Here is a 24827-nt window from a genome sequence, read left to right on the forward strand (position 1 = left end):
TGTTAAAAATAAGCCCTGCGGGGCTGGAGAGCTGACTCAGGGGTTAAGAGCATTCTGCTCTTCCAGAGGTCATGAGTTCAATTCCCAGCACCCACATGGTGGATCGCAACCATCTAAAACAGATCTGGTGCCCTCTTCTGGCCTGCAGGCAAACATGCAGGTAGAACTTTGTATACACAATAAATAAATAAAATCTTAAAAACAAAAGGAAAAATAAAAATAAGCCCTGCTTGTTCAATAGGGAAATATGTCACACACACACGAGCTTGTTTGTTTGTTTAAAGAATTAGCAAGGATGTGTAGTGGTTGAAACTTTTATCCCTTGATGATAAAAATGTAAATTGATAAACGATTTAGGGCAGGAGCTTGGAGAAATGATACGGTGGTTAAAAGCACTTACTGCTCTTCTAGAAGACCCGAGTTGAATTCCCAGCACCACACCGGGTATCTTATAATCACTTACAACTCTAGCTCCAGACACTCACTAGTGCTCATGTATATACATGTCCACATAGACAAGCATATACACAATTAAAAGAATAAAAATCTTTTTAAAGTCTGTCAGTGGTGGCACATGTCTTTAATCCCAACACTTGGAAGGCAGAGGTAGGTGGATCTCTGTGAATTCCAAAGCTACACAGAGAAACCCTGACTCATAAAACCAAAAAAAAAAAAAAAGTTTTAAAGAAGGATTTCTGGTAAGTTTGAGTCTTTAGTTACTACCTGCATTTTACAGTGAAACCGAGTATCAGACAGATGCTAGTGTTCCTAATGCTAGAGATGTGGCTGTCACCTCAATCTGCTACTTTGATAAGCTGTGGTTTCCATGTGAAATAACCCCATCTGGTCTGTGACTGCTGGTCCCCATGCACTTGGGTACAACATCCTGGTGGTGTGAGCACCTGTCAGAAAAACCCTGTTCACATTGTGGCTGACAGGAAACAGAGAAATACAGGACAAGGCGAGGGACAAAATACCCCTAGGGCCCCACACCTACTCTCTCCAGCTAAGCACTTCCTAAATTTTACAGAGCCTCTTTTTTTGTTTGTTTGTTTGTTTGTTTTGTTTTTCGAGACAGGGTTTCTCTATGGCTTGGAGGCTGTCCTGGAATTAGCTCTCGTAGACCAGGCTGGCCTCGAACTCACAGAGATCCTGCCTCTGCCTCCTGAGTGCTGGGATTAAAGGTGTGTGCCACCAACGCCCAGCTTTTACAGAGCCTCTTGATAATCACCAAATGAAGACCAATCCTCCAACCCTTGAGTCCTTATGACAATGGTAACAAAGTATCCACCCACCACTGACCTCCCAGTTTCTTCACCTTATGACCTACAATGCTTATATTTCCAGTCCCCAGCACTGTGCCTGGTGTACTCTAGGCATTCAGTAACTGTTGAATGAATAAATACATGAACACTGCATGTTTACTTTACTGGTGGTTCCCACTCTACAAGTTGGTAGTAATCTAATCATCCTCTACTTTCCCCCCATGATGAAGAGCATCCTCACCACTCTCACCTGCTGGAAAGGGAAAGAACACTGCTGGCATCATGAGACATGTCTCCAGTGAAATTCCAGCACAGCTCAGGACTCCCTGGCACACTGTGTATGCTCTGTCACCAACCAGCCTTGGTGGTTTCCAGAAACCATTTATCCTCTACCCATAGGGATTTGTGGCTAAATTAATCAGGGAATAGAGAAATTTTAAAAACAAAACTTTGAATGGGAATTCAAAACTTGCTAGAAGTTGATCTGGGTTTTGAAAGTCTAGGCAAAAGGGTGTTGGTGACTCAGCAGTAGCAGTTCTGAGGAAAGGTGCAGATGAGGAGGTGGAGTTGTCTTGTGGATGCAGGAGTTGTCACTTATGAGCTGGGTGACCTGAGGCAAGCCAATCCCTTGATCTGCTAAACTAACAAGTCTCCCAGTATTACCATAAAGTCAAGTATGAGCAGAACACTGCCCAGTCTGTTGTAAACCACTTTATAAACACATGGCAATGTCACCAGAGATAGAAATGATGGTGCCGATGACCAGTGTTTAATTTCCAGAGCACAAACCTAAAGGAAACTGATCCACATGAGAGGGAAAAAGGGTTTTCCACAAGGGCAACTTAGGAGTAAGGTAGGCAGCAGGGATGCCTGCAGAGTCCAGAGTTTGAGAGGCATGCTGGAGAATTCCTGGTCCTGTGCTACAGGGACAATTAGACAACCCCCTAGCTCCCACCTCTAGACTGTTTAAGATGTCAGGGTGGATCCTGTTCCCTGGAATATGTATGACATACCCTGTCTCTGTTGTAATTGACAGGCAATTGGTCCTCTATGGTCTGTGGAACACCAAATATTTTTACAGGATCCCAGAATCCAGGATGCAAGTTAAAGATGCCACACCTTACAGAGTCTGGTTCCAGTCTTTTCCAACAGCTGTAGTTTGTATGATGAGGATATTTAATTGCTCATTAGCATTTCATTTGAATGAGAGTCATGGATCTGTTTAGAAAGAAAACTGCTGATCAATTGCAATTGCCCTGTTGTCATGGAAACAAGCTGAAATTGGACTGTAATTATATTTCCTTATGCCTGAAGTCATTGCTATAGTAATTACCCAATATCTGTGGTCCCAAATTACATGATGCCTGTCCAAAAAAAAGAAAGAGAGAGAGAGAAAAGAAAAAGACAAAGGATAAGAAGCAGGGGGTGGGGAGTTTGCTGGCCTGAAACATCATTCACTGTGCAGCTGCAGAGAGCCTTCATTTTCAGATGGGAGAATTTCCCTCTGGAGACTGCTACTCCAAGGTGTTGTCGGTGGGTCCTGGACTTTGAATAATAGCTGGAAAGCTAAAATCAAGTAGGATGATTTTAGCTCTACAGAAGGCATAGCTGCAGTGTCAGCTGTCACTAAACGTGTATCACCTGATGTCATGGAAAGTATGGAAGACTTGGTAAGTTCAGCAATATCCTTAAGGCCTAGTCAGGGGCTGAAGATGACCACCCAGCAGTTAGGAGCATTGGTAGCTCTTCCAGAAGACCCAGATTCCAGATTCAGTTCCTAGCATCCACAGACATTCATAACTCCAGGGGATGTACTGGCCTCCTTGGGCACAATGCTTCCATGTATTGCACAGACATGCATACAAGGCACTCTGGTTCAATGCACTGAGTCCTACCCTACATATCTTCTGCTTTCCAGAGCAAGAGTAATTCAGGCCCCATCCCATCCTGGAATGCTAGGAAAACATGCAGCTTTGTTCAGTAGAATTCTGGCAAAGGGAAGCACTGCTGTTTTCTGAGCTGGCAAATGGACTGTTCACAATTAACACAGAGCTTGAGAGGAAGCACAATTAGCTTGAACTGAAGGACTTTACAGATGCCAATCATATCACAATAGATTGGAGGTAAAACCCAGGCACAGTGACGTCATATACCTCTTACCACAACAGCTGCCTTTAGTGATTCCTCCTTTTCATTTTGTGGGCCCCACACATACACGTCTTCTCCTGTGACCAAGAACACGTACTATGTGACCCCACTGGCTACGCTGGCACCAGCACCAGAGCATCATGCCAGTACCATCCTCTGAAGCAGTCCAAGAAAGTAATTGGAAATGGCTTCAAAACCAACAGTAACAGTGACAGTACGCCCTTCACCTGAGCAGAGGTTAAAACGTTTGATCCTTATATAGCTGATGATGAGAGTCTTATCATAATTATCTAATCTATGCATTAGAACAGAGTACAGCAATTCAGCCAGGCTCGGTCATGCTGCCTGAGATCTCTGAGCACAGAAACAAGACCTTCCCAGCAGCTCTGTACTTTGTTCTGTGTCCTGACAAACAGGGACCAGAATGGTACTTGCTCTGAGGTAGCCTCCTACTGGACTTAATTCCTTCAACTGAGCATATGAAGTGCCAGAGGAGAAATGCCAGTGTCTCCCTCCTGACCTTCCAAATCCATAACAATCACAGTCCAGAGGCTTCAGTGTTCCGGAATGTAGAAAAACAGAACCCTCAGCCCCACTCCAGAATGACCTCAGTGCCAACATCACAAACCTTACCTCAGAATTGACCCCGCCCATTCAAAGCCGCCGGTTGACGGTTCATGGGTCCTGGGGTGCTCTCATAGAGTGTGAACCTGTGCGTGTCAGACACCTCCAAATCTTATATGATGTCAGGCCAATGTCAAGGACGTCTTCTCTTTTGTTTCTTCCTCCCTCTTCACCCACTTTCTCCTCCTCCACAGAACTTCTAATCTTCCAGATGGTAGCTTTAATTTAGGAGTGTACATGGAGGTGACATTGAGTTTTTAGGGTGAAGAAGGAGCATTTGCTCTACCTGTTCACTGTTTTGGGTCTACCCATAGTCTTGAGTCATAATGCTACGTTGTTGTTTTGTTTTGTTTGAGACAGGATCTCACCGTACAGCTCTGGTTAACCTGAAGCTCACAGCCTAGTAGACTAGGCTGGCCTTGAACTCCCAGAGATCCACCTGCCTCTGCTTTCCAAATACAAGGCTCAAAGTTGCGTACCACCTCACCTGTCTACATTGATCCTAAGAAATATTGCTATTCGTTGTAGTGTTGTTCAAAACAGCCAACAAGTAGAAAGAGCCCAAATCTCCATGGATGGGTGAATAACTAAACAAAATATGGATTATAGCATATAGTTATCCAGTAGTTAAAGAAGAATTGGACTCTGGTATTGCATGACAAGGGTGTATGTTTAGATAATGTGTTAACGGGGTCAGGTATACAGCTCCGTGCCTGAGCATTTGTCTGTGTGTGTCAGGCCCTAGGTTCAACGTTTGCTTATAGTCTTTCAAGTGCACTGTGTTAAATGAAATGAACAAGGCACAAAAAGAAATACATTCTATATTATTCCACTTAGAGAAGGCACCTAGAATTGGCAAATTTGTACAGATACAAAGCAGAATAGCAGTTACCAGAGACCATGGAGGAGGAGAGGAGGAGGAAATGCAGAGTTATAACTGAAGGGAGATAGTTTGTTTAGAATAGTGATGACAGTTCTATAGTATATGAATGTACTTAATGTCAGTCAGTTGTATAATTAAGGTGGTTCAAATGGTAGATTTTGTGTTAAATATATTTTACTACAATTTTCAAAACTTTCAACTAATATGGATAATTTTAAAAACTCATAGACACCCATGTCTCATTTGCTGCTGATGGGTTTGGAGGGGAAGCTGGCTTACCCTTCTACATACACTTTGTAACTGTGTGTGCTCGGGTCTGTGACTGAGCAACTCCTGCTCATGTTCACCCCAAAGTACAAACATCTTAAAGTGGAAGCCTCTGAGATGTGAGTCATGAGCCAAGTTCCGGTCAGAGTTCCACGTACTGTGAGTTCCTGTCCTCACTTTGCGGGGCCTGTGCATCTTCAGATGCCATGCACACACACAGTCCTGTCTGCTGTGTCTGGTGGTCCTGTGAGGTCAGTAACTTGTTAGAGTTGCTGTGGGGGTCTGGGTTAGCAGCTCCCCTTTCTGCATTGTGGGTACTGTGCAGGGGCACGAGGAGCAGCCACCCCTGTCTCTGTAGAGAAATGTGGGAGACTTGGAATAGGCCTGGGAACTCTGGATTTCGAGTCATACTCTTGAGCTCTGAAGTGACTTGGAGGACAACATCAGTTGTGACAGTCTTAGCCTGGATCTGACCTCCCTCGGAAAAATACAGTGCAGGTCCTGGAAGAAGCGAGGAGAATGTCGAGCTTGACTTCACTCCTACTGAGTTTGCAGAGATGACCGAGTAGCTGGATCCATTGCGTGGCTTGAAGAGAGGGTTAGACAGTTATTAAAGATGCTTCTTTCCTTTATAGCAATGCTATTGGGTAACAGTTGCATAAGAGGGAAAGAAAGGCAGTGTGTAGAACCAGGAGAGCCTCATGCTCTTGCTGTCCGTGCCTTTGAGAAGATAGGTACACGGAAGTCAGCAAAGAGAGGAAGCTAAGACCAAAAGCTGGTCCCCATGCTTGTAAAGCCTCAACGTAAGTGTTCGGAGGTTTAGCCTCTCTGCCGATAACAGTGACATCAATGACAACAACATACAGCCAGGACAGAGATGGAGGTGTGAGGTCCTGGCCGTTCTCCTTTTGTCATTTTGGAGCACTGACTGCTAGGTAGAACTGCAGAAACTCCTGTTGCACGGCCCTACCAGGCTGAAAGTAGCCATTTCTTTGGCCTTTAGAAGCCATGGCTATGATTCCTACTGGCCGTAATGTTAACTTCCTCGCAGACCAAGGATGTCTGAGCTTCCCAAGGGGCCTCTCTTCCTCTTTCGAGAACTTTTTGCTTTTCCCACATGTGCTTGGATTCAACTTCAAATCCTGTTGAAGTTAAAATGGCAATGATTGTATGCATAGTCCTGCAGTGAGAGTTTAAAACTGAGATTGGGGGATAGGGCGTGGGTGTGGTACTTTATGCATCTCTTGTCATTCAGAGGCTGCTCCGGTTCTTCAGTGTCAGTCGAGAAGGCTCCACACACCAACCCCCTCCTCCTGTCTGAGCAGGGCTGTGGCCTTCCAACACAGGGGGAGGCTAAAAGAAATCTGTAGCAAAGTACAGAGGCCTCCTGCCTCCCTCCTCCACGACAAAAGAAAACAGAAGAAATGGGGCTGGCCTACTTCACAATCAATCGTGAAAGACCTTTAAATGTCAAGAATAAAGAGGTCCAGATGAACTCTGCTAAGGTACAATTTGTGGCAAATTGCCCCTCCACTCCCAATCATGTAATTTGAAGTCTCCAGCTGGTTAAGGACAATGGTTCCACAGAGTTCTCTGTCCCTCAGAACACAATTCAAGCTGAGCTCTCTCCCAAGCAAGCTCTTTTTGGTTTCCACTCCAGTTGGCCTCAAACTCTGAAACTTGGGATAGTATTTTTGTAGCCTTTGTCTCAACCTCACCTTCAGAGAAAAGGAAGCCACCTACCCGGTAGAGGTGTTTGGAGCCCCAGTTGACTTGATATTACTAAAGACTGAATAGTATTACACAAAGAACTGGCATTTAGAGGAAGTAACTTACAAGAGAGTATTCATTCATGAAATTAATCAGTAAATCACCGCCTCCTCTACTATTTCTTCTCAGGAATCTAAGATGAAACAAAAACTAAATTTAACAAAAAAAAGGTCATAAACGTGTTTGATCTCCCTAAGGGCAATGGTCATATATAACAGGCTGACCTTGAACTTCCTCTGTAGCCAAGGGTGACCTTGAACTCCTGATCCTTCCAACAAGGGCCAGGACTACAGGGCAATGGCTATATCAACACAAAGTTCCAATGTGTTCATCATATGCAAGAAACTCAATAAATATAAAGTCCTTCATTTGCTTCTATGATAAAGTAGATTATGGCATTGCCATCAGTGCCTTTGGGGGGAACACCTAGAAATACAGATAGGGTAATGAAATGAGATCTGTTTAAAGCATCTCCTTGCTGTGAGACAGTCTTGAGCACTTATCTCCTCCTAGAGAGAAGGAAACTCAGAGCTGAGCCCAATCTTTTCTGTACATTATTTTTCTCTCCTGTGGTCATTAGTGGCCTTTTGGTTTAGGGCAAGAAGCCAAAAAGATGCAGGTGGCTGACAGAAATCAGCAGAACTGTGGGAAAAGCCCCGGGGCCGGAAACACAAAAATTGGAGTTTGAGGCTGGGATAGTAGCTAGAATTTGAGAGATTAAGATCTCTAACTTTGGAGCACTCAGCCCTAAATGGGAGGTCTATATCAAACCCCTCCTCTCAAGGATGGGACTCTGTATGGAAAAGGAGGCAGAAGGACTATAAGAGCCAGATGTTGGTTTAAGACACTGTCTTCCATCAACCCGACAGGCCAGATGTACATATGAACTCAGAGACTATAACAACACGCGAGACCTGTAAGAATTCAAGACAGACAAAATCCCAGCATGGAGGCAGGCAAGTAAACACAAAATCCCACCCCTACCAAGGTGCTATTGCAACTGATACCTGCTGTGGGAGGGAAAATATATTTTCTCCAATGGGTATGTCTACCATGCCCCATGGAAGGCCTCAGGCTCAGGAGTAAGTAGTTAGCTAACACAAAATGGATTCCATTTTTTCTGTGGTATGTTTTGGTTATGGTTTCATAACTTTTGTCTTAGGGGGCTTTGTCTTGTTACTTTTGGTTTTGTTTTCTTGGGTGGGCAGTTGTTGACAGAAGGTGGAGAAGATGAAGTTGGCTGGGTGGGGAGGTAGGGAAGACCTGGGATGACTCAGGAGAGAAAGAATGAAAAATTTTAAATAAATAAATTTGTAAAAGAGTGAAGAGGTTATAACAGGGAGAAAGAAGATCTGTAAGAAAAGAGAAACTCTGAAGAATGAAGTCAAGTCTAGGCAGCAGGTTTCCTTTTGAAATACAGAGGATGGAGAAACAGGACATGTTTTAGTAGTCTACGTTGCTGGAAGTAAAACTGGGGCCCAGGGTCCTGCATGGAAGAGGATGCTGGGAAATAACCCAGGCTTTCTTAACAGTGAGGACAAACCAAAGATGAGTACAAGCCTTGGAGACTTTGCTGGTCAGCCTCCTCCCTGCCTGCTGCCTCCTCCCTGCCTGCAGGGGGACCACTGAGTCCTCTCTTAAATGAGGGAACTCATACTACGAACGTTTCCATTCATAGTGTGCAGAATTCAATAAGTGTTCCCCGGCATCTCAGAAACAGCCTACAGGGGAAACAAGAAGAGCAATAGAGCTGAGGGAGCTAAGATACCGGAATCTCAGACATGCTTAAATTACTGCTGTTGGTCCATTCAAGAAAATAGTTGACATGGCAGAGAATCCAGTTTACATGACAGGGAATCTTGCTGGGAAATTTGGATCTATTAAAAATAAATAAATGTTGATTTGAGATAAAAATAATTCCAAAGTTAAGAACTTCAACAAATTGCTTTCCTAGCATATCAGACAACGTCAGGGAGTGTGGGCTCCAGCAGAGCTCATCAGTAAGGTCTGGGTCAAGTCACAGCAGACATGGATTAGTGTGGAAAGAATGATAGATACCGAAAAGAGAACCAACGACAAGTGGTTCGTGTTGTCCCCTTGAAGAGGTATGAGAGGGCAAATGTCCAGAGACAACAGGAGAAAGCAGGGCCGAGAGGTGACGAACGGCATCCAGCCGCAGACTTAAGAAGCACTGCAGTCAATACTCCAAACCGGAGAAAAGTCCACACCTGCCCATGCCAGAGTAAAATTGCCAAAAAGCAAATGAGACACAAAATTTTAATCTTCTGAAATGAAAAGTCAGATGATGTATTTAAAAAAAAAAAACAGCCAAGTAAGCATATCCATCAGAATTCTGGCCAATACCAGACATTTTAAAATAGTGAAGTGTTTTCTCCGTGGGTTTGGAGCATCACAAGATCTCCGTCACCACTTCTACTGACTTTTGTCAACAGGAGAACTTAGCTGACTCAGTCCGGAAGGGGAAACGCAAGGAGGTAAGAAAAGCTTGAGGTAAAAATGACGTTCTGTGGTAGAGAACCTAACTGTATTTTGGATAGGAAATACAAAGACTCAGCGATTATATTGTTATAGTTACTAAACAACCCTAACAAAGTCTCTGCTTATAAGGCCAGTATTTAAACACACACACACACACACACACACACACACACACACAATCTTATATTCCACCAGTGAGAAAACAGAAAATAAAGATTTTTTATGCCATTTATGAAAAAATCAGACCCACCATATTTAGGAATAGATCTATCAGGGTATGTTCAGGACCTCTACTCAAAAAAGTACTAAAACATTATTGAAACAAAAGATGATCTTAACACATAGACATCCCATGTTCCAGATTAACAGATAAAGTATTGAAAAGACATCAGCCCTAGATATATCTGTGGATCTAACCCCCTTGTGAAAGTAATTGCAGGAACATAGAAGACAGGCAGGTAGACAGACAGACAGACAGACAGACAGACAGGCAAGAGAAGGGTGAGGAAGAGAATAGGGGAGATAGGATGGAATTTATGTAGAAGTGCAAAGAGATAGGATAGCCATCTTGGAAAAACAACAGCTGAAAAACAAATTAGATTTTAAAACTTAGGAAACAAGACAGAATGGGCATGGGCTTACTTCTGTTTTGTTTGATTGTTGTGGAGTTTTGTGTTTCTTGTTGTGTTTTTGAGGCAGTTCATAACTATGGCAGTCCTTCTTCCCCTGTCTCCTTAGTTTTGGGCTTACTGACGTGTGCCCCCATACCTGGCCAGTGTGGGCTTACTGACGTGTGCCCCCATACCTGGCCAGTGTGGGCTTACTGACATGTGACCCCATACCTGGCCAGTGTGAGCTTACTGACGTGTGCCCCCATACCTGGCCAGTGTGAGCTTACTGACATGTGACCCCATACCTGGCCAGTGTGAGCTTACTGACATGTGCCCCCATACCTGGCCAGTGTGGGCTTACTGACATGTGACCCCATACCTGGCTAGTGTGAGCTTACTGACATGTGCCCCCATACCTAGCCAGTGTGAGCTTACTGACATGTGTCCCCATACCTGGCCAGTGTGGGCTTATTTCTGTCTGTGAAAGCAGACAAGCAGACCAAAGGAGCAGAATCACACCTAGCCCTGTCATCCCAAGCCTTTGATCTTTAGTATCCCATCTGAAAAGCAGGCCTAAAACCAGTTCCTACATGTGGATTTTCAATATTACAGCAGGAGGTTATAGATGTTATGTGTTTAGGTGTTAGATGTAGATGTGTTAGAGGTACACATATACACTCGTGCGCACACACGACATATGGTGTCTTACTATATTTAGCTACACATGCACACATGTACACTATGTTTTATTGTATTTAACTACACACACACACACACATGATGTCTGACTATATTTAACTAGAATTACTATTAGCACTGTAACTTCTTAAAATTGTTATAATTTTTACAACTAGTATTTTTATTCTTTTGATCTGTTTTTTAATATAATTATCTAAAGGCGGGATGTTTGGACATCAATCCTGGGGTCAACGCAGTAGAGCAAGCAAGTGCCAGTTCTTAACCCACATACCCAAAATAACAAGAACACATGTGCTAAGAACTCCATGACTCAGTTAAGACAGACGTGGCAGCTGGGATGGAATTTAGCTTGGCCTTGTTATGTTCTGCACACACAACTGTAAGAAATTAGTGGACATTTACTAAGCATCAAACATGGAATTGTGTGGGGGCACATACACATCTGCAGGAATGTTTGACAGCCTGTGTAACTACATAACTGTTTGCAAAAGCACCATGTAGACAGGCCGGGGAGAGGCTCAGTCAGGAGAGTGCTTGCCATGCGTGCCTGAGGACTTGAGTTTGGGACCCAGCAGCCATGCCAAAAGCAATGCTTAGAGGTATACACTTGTCATGTCATCAGGGGGGAGACAGGAGGATCCCTGAGTGTGCTATCCAGTCAGCCTCACCTAATGGGCAATGGTCCCAGTGAGAGACCCTGTCCCTAAAAAACAGGTGGATGGCTTCTGAGAAACAACGAAGGCTGACTTCCGGCCTCTGCATACATGTGCACACACATGTGTCTGCACAAATACACACTGAAGAGTGGTTTAAACAAAAATTGTCACAGACTGTGTAGAAATGAATTACTCTTCTCGTATCTGAATTGTAGCCAGAAGTCCGAATTTAAGACAGAAAATGTGGAAAGGTTAAAACCCATGGGTTGAAAACATTTTTCATGATGTCATTGGATGAAACTGGAAGTTCATTTTTTTAACCTATGTGGATAACAGCACCATTTCTCAGGATTGGGAGATGGTGATAGATTTCATTTCCTTTCATACTTCCAAAAACAAGGATGCATTGTCGTTCACAAATCAAGCTGCTGCCCGATAGAGGCCTGCGATTCTCCTGAACTGGGAGTCATTGTTCAAGTTACTTCCTATCTGCAGCCTTTTGTCACACTGGCCTTCCTGGCACGTGCCTCCTCTTTCCCATACTCTCTGTCCTTCTTGGGTGACCATACTCCAAGATACGTCATCTAGCTGGCATGGGGTTGCACTGCTTCAAGTTGGATGACTTTAGATGTGGTACTTACTCCCCTTCCCCCGCCCCGGGCACCATCTCTAATAAGATAAGAGTGGCAAGGACTAAATAAGATAAAGAAATTTACACCCTCCGGTGAGGCTTCATCCCACTGGAGGTTGCACAGCTGCTTGTTCACACCTAAGGTCACACAGGCTCTCACCCAAATCTTTTGGTCCCAAACCTCAGATGTTCTCTAACATGCTTCCTGCAATTTGGTGCCATAATTGAATCAGTCTTCCCAGATGCATCTAGACACGGGTAGATGAACAGCCCAGCTGCGGTCCAATGTGGAGGAACCAGCAGCCGGTGCCTCGGCCCTAGGCTTTCCTGCGCTTGGTCTCAGGGAAGCCTCCCATTAAGGCTCCTCTCTTGGGAGGGAGGACCAGTGATGCTCCCTTGGCCTTGAGACCTGCCTGTGTCTCCTTGCTGCCGTGTCTGCCCGAGTAAAGAATGGCTATCTCCTGGAGCTTCCTTCTCCTGAGTTTCCCGCTCTTCATGCCTCTCATCAGGTAAATGTTCAGACATCTTTCAGGTGCAACCCCTCAGCTGGAAAGTGTCTACTTTCTTCTCTTTGATGCTAGAGAGTAAGTCTGGGGCTTCATGCATTCTGAGCCCTCTCCTGACTGAATTACATCGTGGTCCATTACTATAACAGAATACCAGAGTACATATAGAAAAATTTGTCTGAGCCGGGCAGTGGTGGCGCACACCGTTGATCCCAGCACTCGGGAGGCAGAGGCAGGCGGATCTCTGTGAGTTCAAGACCAGCCAGGTCTACAAGAGCTAGTTCCAGGACAGCCTCCAAAGCCACAGAGAAAGCCTGTCTTGGGAAAGAAAGAAAGAAAGAAAGAAAGGAAGGAAGGAAGGAAGGAAGGAAGGAAGAAAGAAAGAAAGAAAGAAAGAAAGAAAGAAAGAAAGAAAGAAAGAAAGAAAGAAAGAAAGGAGCTTGTTTGGCTCAGTTTGGAAGGCTGAAACTCCGAACAGCATGGTGCCAACTCTGGTCATGGTCCCCTGGTTACGTTATGTCAATGTGGATTGCATCACAGCAGGATAGATATAGCCAGAAGTGGTTATTTCTTACATTATGTGTCATCTGGACAGAGTCACCAGCATATGGGGAATGGCTGGGCCTACTCCTCTTACTCATTCAGGAGAACTGCATCAATTCCTTCTGAGGGTGATTCCCACGGTAACCTCCCCCTTAAAGGTTTTATTGCTCCCTAACATTACTGCACTGGGGACCAAGCTTCCAACACTTGGAGCCTTGAATCAAACCACAGCTGAACCAAAGCAGTTTGCTACAAACTATGAATCTACATCATGTTCTGTATTCAAAAATGCATCAAAATGGCTCCAATGTGGATGTCTCGCCTTGGTTGTATTCTTCAAGCATTGATAGTCCCTTCTTCCAAAGCCTTGCTCTTTGTCAGCACCACAGTCTGACTGAATGTGAAGGAAACCCTTACCTCTTGTAGAGCTGTGTGTTACTTTATCAGTACTAGTTGGCAAGGTTTTCCAGAACAAACCTCACAGGGACAGCTTATCCAGGCAGGTCCTCTGGTTAAAAATTGAGCAGGGCCATTGGCTCTACAAATGAATACCTCTCTCGAAGCTGTCACCCTGAGAGGCCACATTCCCCATTCCCATGGGTCCCTATCATCTCCCCTGCTCCCTGTCTGGTCCTCTGCAGGAAGGCCGTGGTGTTGAAGGACTTTCTGAATAAGATAAGAAAACTGAATCTGGAGAAAACATTTATCATCCTAATAAAATGAAGCACGTGGTTTGCATTCCAGGTCCTTCAACTATTCTATGGGAGCCCGGGCGTTCTCCCATGACAGTATTTTTATCCCTGATGGGGGAGCAGAAAATGAGCAGACAGTTCAAGCAATGTCACAGGACAACATCCTGGGCAAAGTCAAAACTCTTCAGGTAAGACAGCTTGAGACAACTGGCCGCTGAGAGCCAGAGGATCCCCACGTCCATCCTCTGTGGAGGGAAGTGGAGAAGTCCCTGGTTGGTCCTTGAGTGATGGAGTGGGGGTGGGGTCCAGGGGAGAAGCTTTGAGTTCTCAGTTCCCCTGTGAGAGGCATACGTAACACTGCTGTACCCCCACCCCTTGTCTTCTTACCTCCCCTCTCCAATTGTTGACTTCCTGTTTGACTGCACATGAGAGCAAGTACCTAAGACAAACCACCAGGCTTGCTTGTGGGGAAAGGGCTCCTAACTGTTAAGTTACCTGAACTGCCGTCAACAGAGTCTGCAATGGGCACCTCCCATCCATCGTGTGAGTTTCCAGCATGAGATGGATGGGGTGGGCCTAGACTACTGTGCCTGTAAATGCGGCTTCGAGCCACCCGTCTTAGAAAGAACCTTGCCAACTCCCTATCACCCTGCAGTGGGGGCAGTGTTCTTACCTAATGTTGACTCAGCTGGTGACTCCCTCACAATGAGAAAGTAGTATAAAACAGTACTATATTAAATGCGGTTAAAACAGTGTGCCCAGGAAAAGTAAAAGGCGCAGTGACTATGGAGTCTCATTATGTAGGGCCGGCCCATTGCTTGGAAGCTTTTCCCTCACCAGGAAGCAATGCCAAGGCAAGCACTTCTCGGAGAGGGGAGTGCTTGGGGAGTTTCTAGACTTTGAACAGAGAGCTCCGAGTCGCTGAGTCCCATCTGACTGTAAGTCTACAGCAGTGAATGAATGATAAGAAAATGAGCCAGGAGAGCTGGGCGTGGTGGTGCATGCCTTTGATCCTAGCACTCAGGAGGCAGAGACAGAGAACTCAGTGGTTCGAAGTCAGCCTGGTGATCTAAGGAGCTAGTTCCGGGACAGGCAGAGCAACATAGAGAAACCCTGTCTCCAAAAACCAAAAAGAAAAAAAGTCAAGGAAAAAACCAGTAATGGCCTGAAATGACTGGTACAAAGAAGCGCTGTTCTCAAAGATAACGTTCCTGTTCTTCTCACATGGTCTTGTTTCTGCTCAAAGGTAACGTTCCTGTTCTTTTCACATGGTCTTGCTTCTACTGAGCACAGGCTGTATATTTTATGACCCGTGTTCATACTGTCAGTGGAAGGTGATATATGATAAACCAGGAAGTAGCCAACACCCTGGGACCACACCCAAGCTTGCCTAGGTTCTTATGCCTACAGCCACCACTGGCCAAGGCCACATACAGCCCAGACAGCCTGCCCAGCCTGGTTTGCAAATCCCAGCACTTCCCAGTGAGACTCCTCTCTTTGTTCCTGCTGGCTGCGCTCTGGACCCCGACTAAGCAAGCTTCACCTTTCACAGGTTGAAGAGGGAGGACCTGAATAGCCTGGGAGAACTTCGATCCACTTCCCTCTGCCAGTTCTGAGCCCCCTTTACTAAGAGTAAAGCACTCCATGAGACAGCTGCATTTTGCAGGAGCTTAGAGATTCTTTGAAAGGCAGATAATGGCCTGCGGGGCCCTCAACCGGATCTGCTCTGTCGCATCTAACAAACACCACTCCCACTTTACAAAGTGGGTGTAAGGGTGTAAAGTGTCTGTAATTGTGCAGTACTGGAAAAAAAATAGAAACTCATAATATATAAGGTATGGTTTTAAATAATCTTAAAACGTGAAGCCATCAACTTCCCTGAAGTGACAATACGATTTACACAGTGCGGTGGGGGTGGGGGTGTGAGCCGAGCAAAATGAACATTTGTCAGTGTGAGTGGTCTCTCTGGGTCAGCATTCTGTCATGCGAGGTCTGCTGAATTTTGCTTCTGCTACTGGACTCGGAATCTTCCTTTGATCCCTACAGCGATGACTTTGGGCGATATCAGAGGCTTTGCTCTTCAAGGTGGGAAATGGGAACCATGGTCAGAGCAAGGGGGATTTTTTTTTTTTGAAGTGACCTAAGGTTTAACTGAATCACTCCCAAAAGACTATGCTTTATTTTTCAGTCGACTAAGCAGTATGTTCCTGGTAAGTCCCCCAAATCTAGTGACCTCATACACTTGCATGAGTGCTTTGCATTTTCCCACGACAATGTTATGTTATGCGGCTGCTGATGCTCAGTAAGAAGCATACAAGACCGCCCGCCGCTGCGTAGACTCCAGCATGGGATGAGAGGGTTCAGCTGTGTCCGAGGCATGTGTGTTTTATGTCTGGAATTGTCACTGTGTACACATCTGTTATTTTTGTTTGTTTGTTCTATTTTTGAGAAAAGAAATGGATAGCACCTATTTGACAGTGAATGTCATGGCTAGATGACTAGCTACAGCTATTTAAATATTCTTCTCTAATGAATTTTCTCTAGACTGTCATTTAACCAAGAAAGAAAATGGTTAGGAAACCGTCCAGCATTCACTTAGAACTCATGAACACGGGTGGAAAGGCGTTTGTATTTGGGGAGGTTGTCCCCTAGTGGCCACTTGTGTCATAGCACCTAGGACTGCCATAGAGTACAACACAGTTGCCCTTCCCTGTCTTAAATAGCTATATCATGGCAAAATTCCCGTGGCAAACTATTGAGCTTTTTAAAAGAACAAGAGCACATTTTTCTGAGCATAAAAATGTTCACTGTGAAAGCAAATTTTAATAAACAGTTACAGGGATTAAAACAATAGTGTCCCTTTTGAAGGCTCGCTACATAAGTCATTCGCTCGACAGCCAGTAGGATGAATGCCACTTGAGTGACAGAACACAGAGCAATGAAAAGTATGTGGTGTCAGGCCTCTGCCACTCTGTGGTCGTGTGACCTTGGGCCAAGCAGTTATTTAATCTCTGTGATTCATTTTCCCCATTTGAGCAATAAGGGGGTGCATGTGATGGGTAAACCGAAAGGGTCCTCCCGGGCTTCAAGTCTGGAGCCTGTGTGGAGCTACTGCTCACTGCTGCACATGGTGGCTTGGTAGTACTTGTGCTGCAATGACCTTGACATTACTTATAGCCTCCCCCCGAAGCTCAGATCAGGAGGGCGCCTCTCCAGTTACGGTCAGACGCAGCTGTGAAGTATGAAATTAGGAGGGAGCCCGTCTATGCCTGCAGGCGATTTCTAGAACTGTACCACACTTTTGTTGGGAAACGTCTAGGTTATTTGTCCACAGATTATTGGGCCATAGGTGTAGTAGGGGTAGGGGTGGGACTCGATCCTTTGTAGCTAATATCTCCTACTGAACTGGATTTCACTTGCGAATTCCAAAATCCTAGACAGTTGTCTAAATCCCTGCGCTTTTTTTTCTTTTAAAAGAATTCACTTTTTTGTGATGGGAGTATCTGCAGTCTGCTCAAGAATACAGCACCTTTTTTTCCCCCTTTGCTGTTTGCTCTTACAGATGTGGTTTGAAAAAAAGAGTGGTTGCAGGAAAAAAAATTGGGAAATTCTAGATACAGGCAGTGCAAAAAGCTGCAGAATACAACGTGCTTAGCATTTCCACAATGCAGCGTCCAGCCTCATAATAAATATGCATGTGCATTCCGTAGCATCCTTCCCAAGCATTCCATATTACAACAAAACAGCCCAAACTGGATGAATAAAATATAGTTCCTCTTAGCTCACATTCCAGTCGCAACAGTAGCTCCATTCATAGCCACCAGCAACACACGCCGTCAGTATATGGACCGATTTCCCCGTTCCTCTCCGGCTATAACTGACACGTGCAACGGCAGAGCTTGTGGGGGAGATAAACTTTGGGGCCAGCTTATAACAGCCTAATTTCCAGCAATTGCTCGCTTCTGTTGTGGGTCCTCTCATGACAATGCCTGACTGGTGAGCAAGGGAAAGCAATAAAAAGGACTTATTCACACACAGTTCGTGTGGCACCTCACATTACCAGACATCTTATAAAATGTCACAGCAGTCCAGTCTCCTCTGAGTCACATAACGGTTTGGAAAAGGGACCTGTGGAGAAGGGGGTGTGTCAGGGTGTCAGAGGCTGGTCCTTAAACACCAGAGCTTCGAGTCCTGCCTTGGCCCACCAGCTCTTGTCTAAAAGCCACGGGACACTCCTTCATCTGCACAAGACCAGCCCTATTCCCAACAACCATCGCCATTCCCCTTCCTGCCTCTAAATTCCTGTCCCTCAGCTCCCCAGCCACTAGTGTGAGTCTCTTTTCTCTAGGAAATTTCAAATTGGCCTCTGTACTAAGGAACACACTTTAATTGTCAATAGCAATAGCATTATCTGCTTTGTCAGGATGAACATGTCTGTGACATAAATCAACCCTTTGGCATGATCGCATACTCTGCTCCCCTCTGTCCTCTGCCCCTGCTGTGTCCTGCTGGTGCCCGGCTGTTGTAACCACCGACCTGGGCCCGTCCTTTTCTTCTTTTCTCCGCAATTCCTGTCACTGCCACCGTCCTCCTTGTCCCCTTCCTGTCTTGACGTTCTTCTGCACATTTCCCAGCTTGATTCTATGCCCTTTACTGACCCTGTCCTGTCCCATCAGCTGATTCCCCTTGTGGTCTCCTCCCTTTCCTACCTGTAGCTACAACAATCATTTCGTCTTTGGACTTTGTTTCTGTCTGGGCTGTGACGTTTGCCGCAGTCTTTCCTGTCCCTGAAGTATCAGCATGAGCCAACAACGGTGCTCTAAAATACAGCCCTGGTCAAGTAAAGTGGCCTGCTTGTGCCTCTTGTGATGGTGGCAAAACTCCTAATTAAGTGACAATACAGTGTCATGCCAGGAAGTGCATTATGGGTGTCCTTTCCATTGTAGGTATGAGAAATGGCTTTCATCTCCATTGGCCAATGGACACGTTACAGTTAGGAGGACTACACTGTTCTATAGCACAGTAGGGTAGCTATGGTTTATAATTTATAGTGTATTTCAAAATGGCTAGAATAGAGAACTTTGAGCATTCCTAACACAAAGAAATGAAAAATGTGTGAGGTGATGGTTATGCCAGTTGGCCTGGGTTGATTATTATGTATGATACACATGTATTGAAACCTCACAAAGTCCCCAAATATGTACAGTTCCTAGTCATCAATCGAAATGGAAGGAGAACGTAGCCAAGTGGCAAATGCCTGTAATTCCCACTCTCGGGGGGTGCAGGCAGGAGGATGGAGAGTCCAACGCCAGCCAAGGCTACTTAGCAAGATGCTGTCTCAGAAGAGAAAGGAAGATTCCCCCTACCCACATCTCATCCTGCAGCAAAAGACCCTGCCAATGGGAGTCTCCCCAGACCACAGAGATTTAGGACAATCGCAGGCCATGGCCAACACTCCTAAGGAAGGTTGGGGTGGAAGGCCACGGGAAGCAGCCCCTCTACCCAGATCCCCACCCTCCCCCTCCCAAGGTCTGTGGCTGTGACGTGGTGTCCTCCTGTCTAACTCCATCAGCTGTTGTCCATGTGTTGCTTCTTGACCTGCTTAGAGTACATACTAACTGCCGCTTCCTGCCCGACTTGTTTTCGGAGGCCATCCTTTTTCAGCAACCTGCAAACCTTATTGGGGCTGCTGAAGCTCTCCTTCCCTGGCTGAATGTGGGCTTTGGGGGTGCATCCTTCCTGGGAGGCCAAGAGCCCTGTGCAGGCTGAAATCACAGCAGACCAAACGCAAAGCCCTTGCACCTGGCCTAGCATGCTGGGTGGCTGAGGATGGGGTGCGCTGCGCAGAGAGGGGAGTCTTGGGGGCCATGCATCGGCAGTCTCACTGCCACTGGGCAAGGCTGGGGTGGGGGACGAGCTGGGGGAAGGTGGGTGGACTTGGTCCCGCTGAGTTCTAAGGGAGAGGGGACAGTTCCCTCAAGGGATTCTTCCGCCAAGGATCTTTAGAGAAATATTAAATATGTAACTGTCCCTGAGAGACAATTTTATGAGCGCTGGTGTGAAGTACAATGGCCATAACTCTGGATGTCATTTTTAAAGACCCAGGCGCAGATTCCTTTGGGTCCACTCAACCTTTCCGTGAGTGTGGGCTAGTCACCTCTCCCTGCAGGAACCTGGACTTTTGTTTGGCAAAGAAACTGGTTTGTCTTAGTTTGGTTTCCTGTTACTGGGATAAAACATTGACCAAAGTCAACTTGGGGAGAAAAGGGTTTGTTTCATCAACACGGGTTCCAGTCCAGCATTGAAGGGAGCCCCGGGTAGCAACTCAAGGCAAAAACTGAAGACCATGGAGGAAGGCTGCTGAGTGGCTCACATTCACCTACCCTTCTTACACTACCAGAACCCCCTGCCCAGGGGTGGCCCCGCCCACAGTGGGCTGGACACTCCTCCCTCAATTAGCAATTAAGAAAACGCCCCACAGATAGGTTCACAGGCTCTTCTGCTGGAGAAGGTTCTCCAGTTGAGGGTATCTCCTCCTGGTGCCTCTAGTTTACGTCAAATTCAGAAAACCTAGTCAGCACAGGGCTGGAGCAGTTGGCTGCTAAATCTCTTACTGGGAGCTCCGCTGGATTATCTATGACCAGATTGAAGATAAATATCAATATTATGTTTAAGCCATATGTGGAAGTAGATCTAGGCTAGCGGTTCTAAGTGGGGGGGGGCAGTTTGCCCCCAGGAGACACTGGGCAACACCTGGAGTCAGTTTTCCTTTTGTAATCTGGCCTCACCCAATCTACTGTTTAAATTATTGTGTACAGCCCGCTTCTCCCTTTCCTTCAGACGCCCTCTGGCTGCCACCTGCTAGACCTCAGTCGTCCTCTAACCCTTCCCTCCCCACCCCTACCCCAGGTTCCCTGTGGCCCCTATTTCATGACAAGTAATTGCAGCAAAGAAAGAAAACTGCATCATTCTCATCGCTGGTTTGACTTCAGCACTCATCAAGGAAAGTCTTGCTGGCCCTGGGGCCTTCTTCAGCTCTGCCTGTGGCCCCCTGTGACAGAGTCTTTGGTTGTGACATGGGGAATCACACGCTGGGTGAAGATGTATAAAGATCCACAGGGAATGTAGCCAGAAGGGACTAGGCAGTTCGTGTTGTACCCACCCCAGGAGTCTCCATGTCTCCCCGTGGCTCCTACATTTCTGTATAATTCCCTCATACATTAAAGACTTTATGTAGATAAGTCAGAAAAAAAAAATTAAGAACATGTATTTCCAGCCTTAGTTTAGAAACATGGTCCCTGAACCTACCGGAAGCTGTTACCATTTCCATCCAAGCGGTGGCTGGAGTTTTAAAAGCTCATGGCTCGGAAGACGCTGACAAGTGGACTCACTGCAAGACTGCATCGAGGTCCCTTGGCATGGCAGGGCCTCTGGAAGGCAGCTGGGTACAGCCGTCCCCGGGGAAGCTGGGCATGGCTGTGGAGACTGCTGGGCTGTTTCAGAATGTCTTCCCTTGTTTCTCCCCAGCGACAGTTGGGCAAGAATATCAAGTTTGGGCAGCGGCCGTCTAACGCCATTCCCATGAAGAAGGCAGGCAGTGCAGACGCTAGCTCAGATGAGGACTTCTTCCTGACCAGTCCCATGGAAATTGTGACTCAGCAGGACATTGTCCTCTCAGACACAGAGAACAAAGTAAGTCTCCTCCAGGGGGCAACTGGATTCTGATAAGCCAGAGAGAAGGCTGGCCAGGGGACAGTGGCATCTGATGACCCTACAGTGGGGGAGTAGGGGTAGGAGTAAGATGAGGAGGAGCTTTCCTTGGGTTTAAGCTGTGGCCTGAGGGTACTGAGGACCAGTGAGGGAGATGGGAAGGAGGAAGACACAGGCCCCCTGCCGATGTCCTTGCCGGTACCTTCTGCTATCCTTCAAGGCTGGGCTGGGTGACTCTGGGAGATCTTTCCTGGTCTCATCCCCAGGGCTGCATTGTCTCCTCCATACTTTCAATTTCATATCCTCATCCGTACCTTTGTGTGAAATTGTTTCCTCTCCATCTCTAAATATTGGCTTTCTTATAGCTAAGACGACATCTTACACATCTCTCATCTCCTCGGGACTTGGAGACTGCCAGCTTAGTAGCACTGTCAAATTGGGCTCATTTAAGAGAGATGGAAGAGAAAGCAGTGAGAGTGTCTCACATGGGCCAGCTTGAAGTCCCCTCAGCTGGAAAGTCACATTCCAGCACCTGCCTGTCTAAATTTGGTGTGTTGACGCTTTCCAGGAAACACTTGAATAGATCCTGAATTCCCAGGTCTTCCAGCAGCAGGGGAGAAAGAAGCCTTTGTACAGGAGAAAGAAGCCCTCTAAATAGCCAGGGTCTGGGGTTCCCTAGTGACAAGTGGGTGCTGAATCTTTCTTCAAGCTTTTCCCACACTTTGCCTGTCAGAATTCCAGAATCTGGGGGTTTGCCATTAAAATGGGCACAGCTGTCATCGGCTAACATGTCAGAAGAGTGGGAATCAAGACAAGCTGTCAGCAATGAAGAGGGCCAGTCCATCCACGGCCACCTCTGCTGGGGCCTGGCCGTGAGGACTCCTGGCGCCCACATGTTGACACATGAATGGTGGATGAAGCAGGACACCGTCCTTGCTTCCTCTTGCATTTCAAACTGCTGTCCCACACCTCCACAGCTGCAGCCTCGCTTTAACACGGGGAATTCGTGAGGACTGCAGGATGTCCTTGATATCACTTATGATTTTGAAGCAGCAGTGCCGTGGCCTCAGGGACGAGGGAGGCTCTTCGTTCAGCAGACCTTGTCTGAGCTGTGGGGGTTGCCGAGATGAGCAAGATTTGTCACGGGGAGGGCCTCTGGTGGTTTATATCCTAACGAAAGCCTGTTGCCAAGCACACAAGTCACCTGCAGGTAAATGCTGCCTGCCGAGAAGACAGTATCTAACTCTGTGGGAGAGAGGTTGCCTTCTCAGATGTGGGCTTGGGAACAGACCAAGGAGTGACAAGACGGAAGAATGTTCTAGGCACGGGAATGAGCCAGAACAAAGACCAAAGAGAGCAAGCTGATCTTTTAAAGAAGCCCAGGAGGAAGCTGGTCAGGTGTGACTGGATGGGCACTGGGGGAGGCAGATGCCGAGGCCAGATGCTGGAAACCGTGAAAAGGGAAAATCCAGTTTTGAGTTCTGAGTTAATAGTGAGTAAGGAAGGGTCTGGAGCTGACTTGTGTTCTTTTACGTTTATTTGTGTGCGTGCGTGTGCAGGTGCACACCATGGTATGCGTGTGTAATTCAGAAGACAGTTTTTAAGAATGAGTTCTCTCCTGCCCCTACAGGAGTTCTGGGAATTGAAGTCAGATCATCAGGTCTACGCCCACCCACTGAGTCATCTCGCAAAGCCCTGACTTCTGTTTCTAAACATTTTTTCAAGTGGGCAGCATAGAGTAGGCTAGACAACACGAGGTAGAGGTATAGCCACCCATCCTAAAGCTGTATGTGACCCCCTGGGGGTGTTTCCAGGGCCAGCCCTCTGCATGTGGCTCCGGAAGGACCTTTTGTCTTCGCTCTCTGCTTAGGAGTCTGGGGAGGGGGCGGGGAGGTAAAAGGCTGCCAGCAAGTCTGAGAGCCCCATTTCCCAGGCGAGGTGGCCGCCAAGCAGCTTTTCAACCTCACCCAGGCCTTGGAAGGAAGCACAAGGACCGGAGGCTGAGAACTAGGAAATGCGCTGAACTCAGGACAAGGAGGACCGTGCCCCTCGGTGGCTCTGCAGTCCCAGTGGGCAGAGTTACCACAGTGATGATTGGCGGTTACAGGAGAGCAGATGTCCCCCTGTGGAGCAAGGGGCCACCCTGATCAGGCATAGACAGCCCTGATATTTGCTCAGCACCTCCTGCCCCACATTTAACCCAAGTTCTCTCCCTTCTGTTCCAGCCCAGTGATACGCCAAGTTCCTCCAGCCCTCTGAATCTACCTGAAGCCGGAAGTGAGATGGAAGAGAAGGTAATGGGATTTGAACTTTTCATTTAGCCTCTTTAATTTTTTTAAAACTGCTGTTTCATTTCCTGTTCATAAACCAGAGCAATGAGGGGTAGAGGTTAAAGCATCCATTTCCATGGCAACACAACTGCTAGATTCGAGCCCTGCTCTGAAGAATAGCCATGCTCCCATGATGTCTTGGGAGTTTTAGAGAGTGATAGCTTCCCTAAATACAATGGATCATGTACTTCAAGGCATTGTTATCCGTTGAGAAGAGGCATTCTAAAATGCAGGCACTCAAGACTGTAAGGAAGACTTCTCTGTTATGTACAAATGTCAGAAACAAACCCAAGCTCAACCTTACCTTTCTCTACTTACACACACACACACACACACACACACACACACACACACACACACGCGCGCGCGCGCATTTTTAATGCCCCTTTTGTTATACACAATAAATGTGTATTAGGGTGTGGGGGAAGGTGGGTTACACCTATGCATATGCACAGAAAGACCAAAGGAGGGAGTCAGGAGGCCCACTCCATCACTGTCCATGTTCTCTGGAGACAGTAGGGTCCTCTCACTAAAACAGGTGGCCCTTCTGTCCCTGGCCTCCACAGTGCTGGGGTAACAGATACATAAAGGGCCATGCTCTGCCTCTTACATGGTGGGGTGGGAGCTGAACTCAGGGCTTCATGCTTGCCCTTACTTACAAATCATTTTCCGCCCCTGTGGCTCTGGGATGTTTACCTTCAACGAAGAGCTTAGACCCTCTGCCCCGAGCACGTGTTCTGTAGGGGCTGAGTTTCTCTGATGAGAATTCTCACCTCTACACGGGGCAGACCTTCTCTGAAGAAACTGAAGGGTGTGACAGTGACCAGCTCTGCACCCGTGAGGGGTGGCTCTGGACAGTACCACTACCCAGACAGAAACGAGGCTCCCTGGGGATAGCTACCAACTCCAGCTCTGGCGCTGGAGTCTGAGCGTTAAGTGCCCCTCCCCATCTTCAGTCTGTCACATGGGCTCTGTTATTCCCCCAGCTGTCTC

General features: G+C 46.6%; 1 protein-coding gene across 7 annotated transcripts in view; it reads left to right on the forward strand.

Annotated features, from left to right (window-relative positions):
• Nucleotides 1–24827, forward strand: part of Cracd (capping protein inhibiting regulator of actin dynamics) — a 210680-nt gene that overhangs the window by 164979 nt on the left and 20874 nt on the right. For 4 of the 7 annotated variants that reach the window (XM_040747245.1, XM_040747248.1, XM_040747250.1 and 1 more), the window contains 3 exons: nt 13847–13982; nt 21322–21486; nt 23730–23798. In XM_040747245.1, coding sequence (XP_040603179.1) covers nt 13863–13982; nt 21322–21486; nt 23730–23798 — 354 coding nt within the window. In that variant the 5' untranslated portion in view covers nt 13847–13862. Of the gene's footprint in view, nt 1–13846; nt 13983–15982; nt 16005–21321; nt 21487–23729; nt 23799–24827 lie in introns of those variants that run through there. The other 3 variants (XM_040747246.1, XM_040747249.1, XM_040747251.1) reach the window with 3 other exon arrangements.

Source organism: Mesocricetus auratus, unplaced genomic scaffold (genome assembly GCF_017639785.1).
Source record: "Mesocricetus auratus isolate SY011 unplaced genomic scaffold, BCM_Maur_2.0 Super-Scaffold_100006, whole genome shotgun sequence".
Taxonomy (NCBI): Eukaryota; Metazoa; Chordata; class Mammalia; order Rodentia; family Cricetidae; genus Mesocricetus; species Mesocricetus auratus.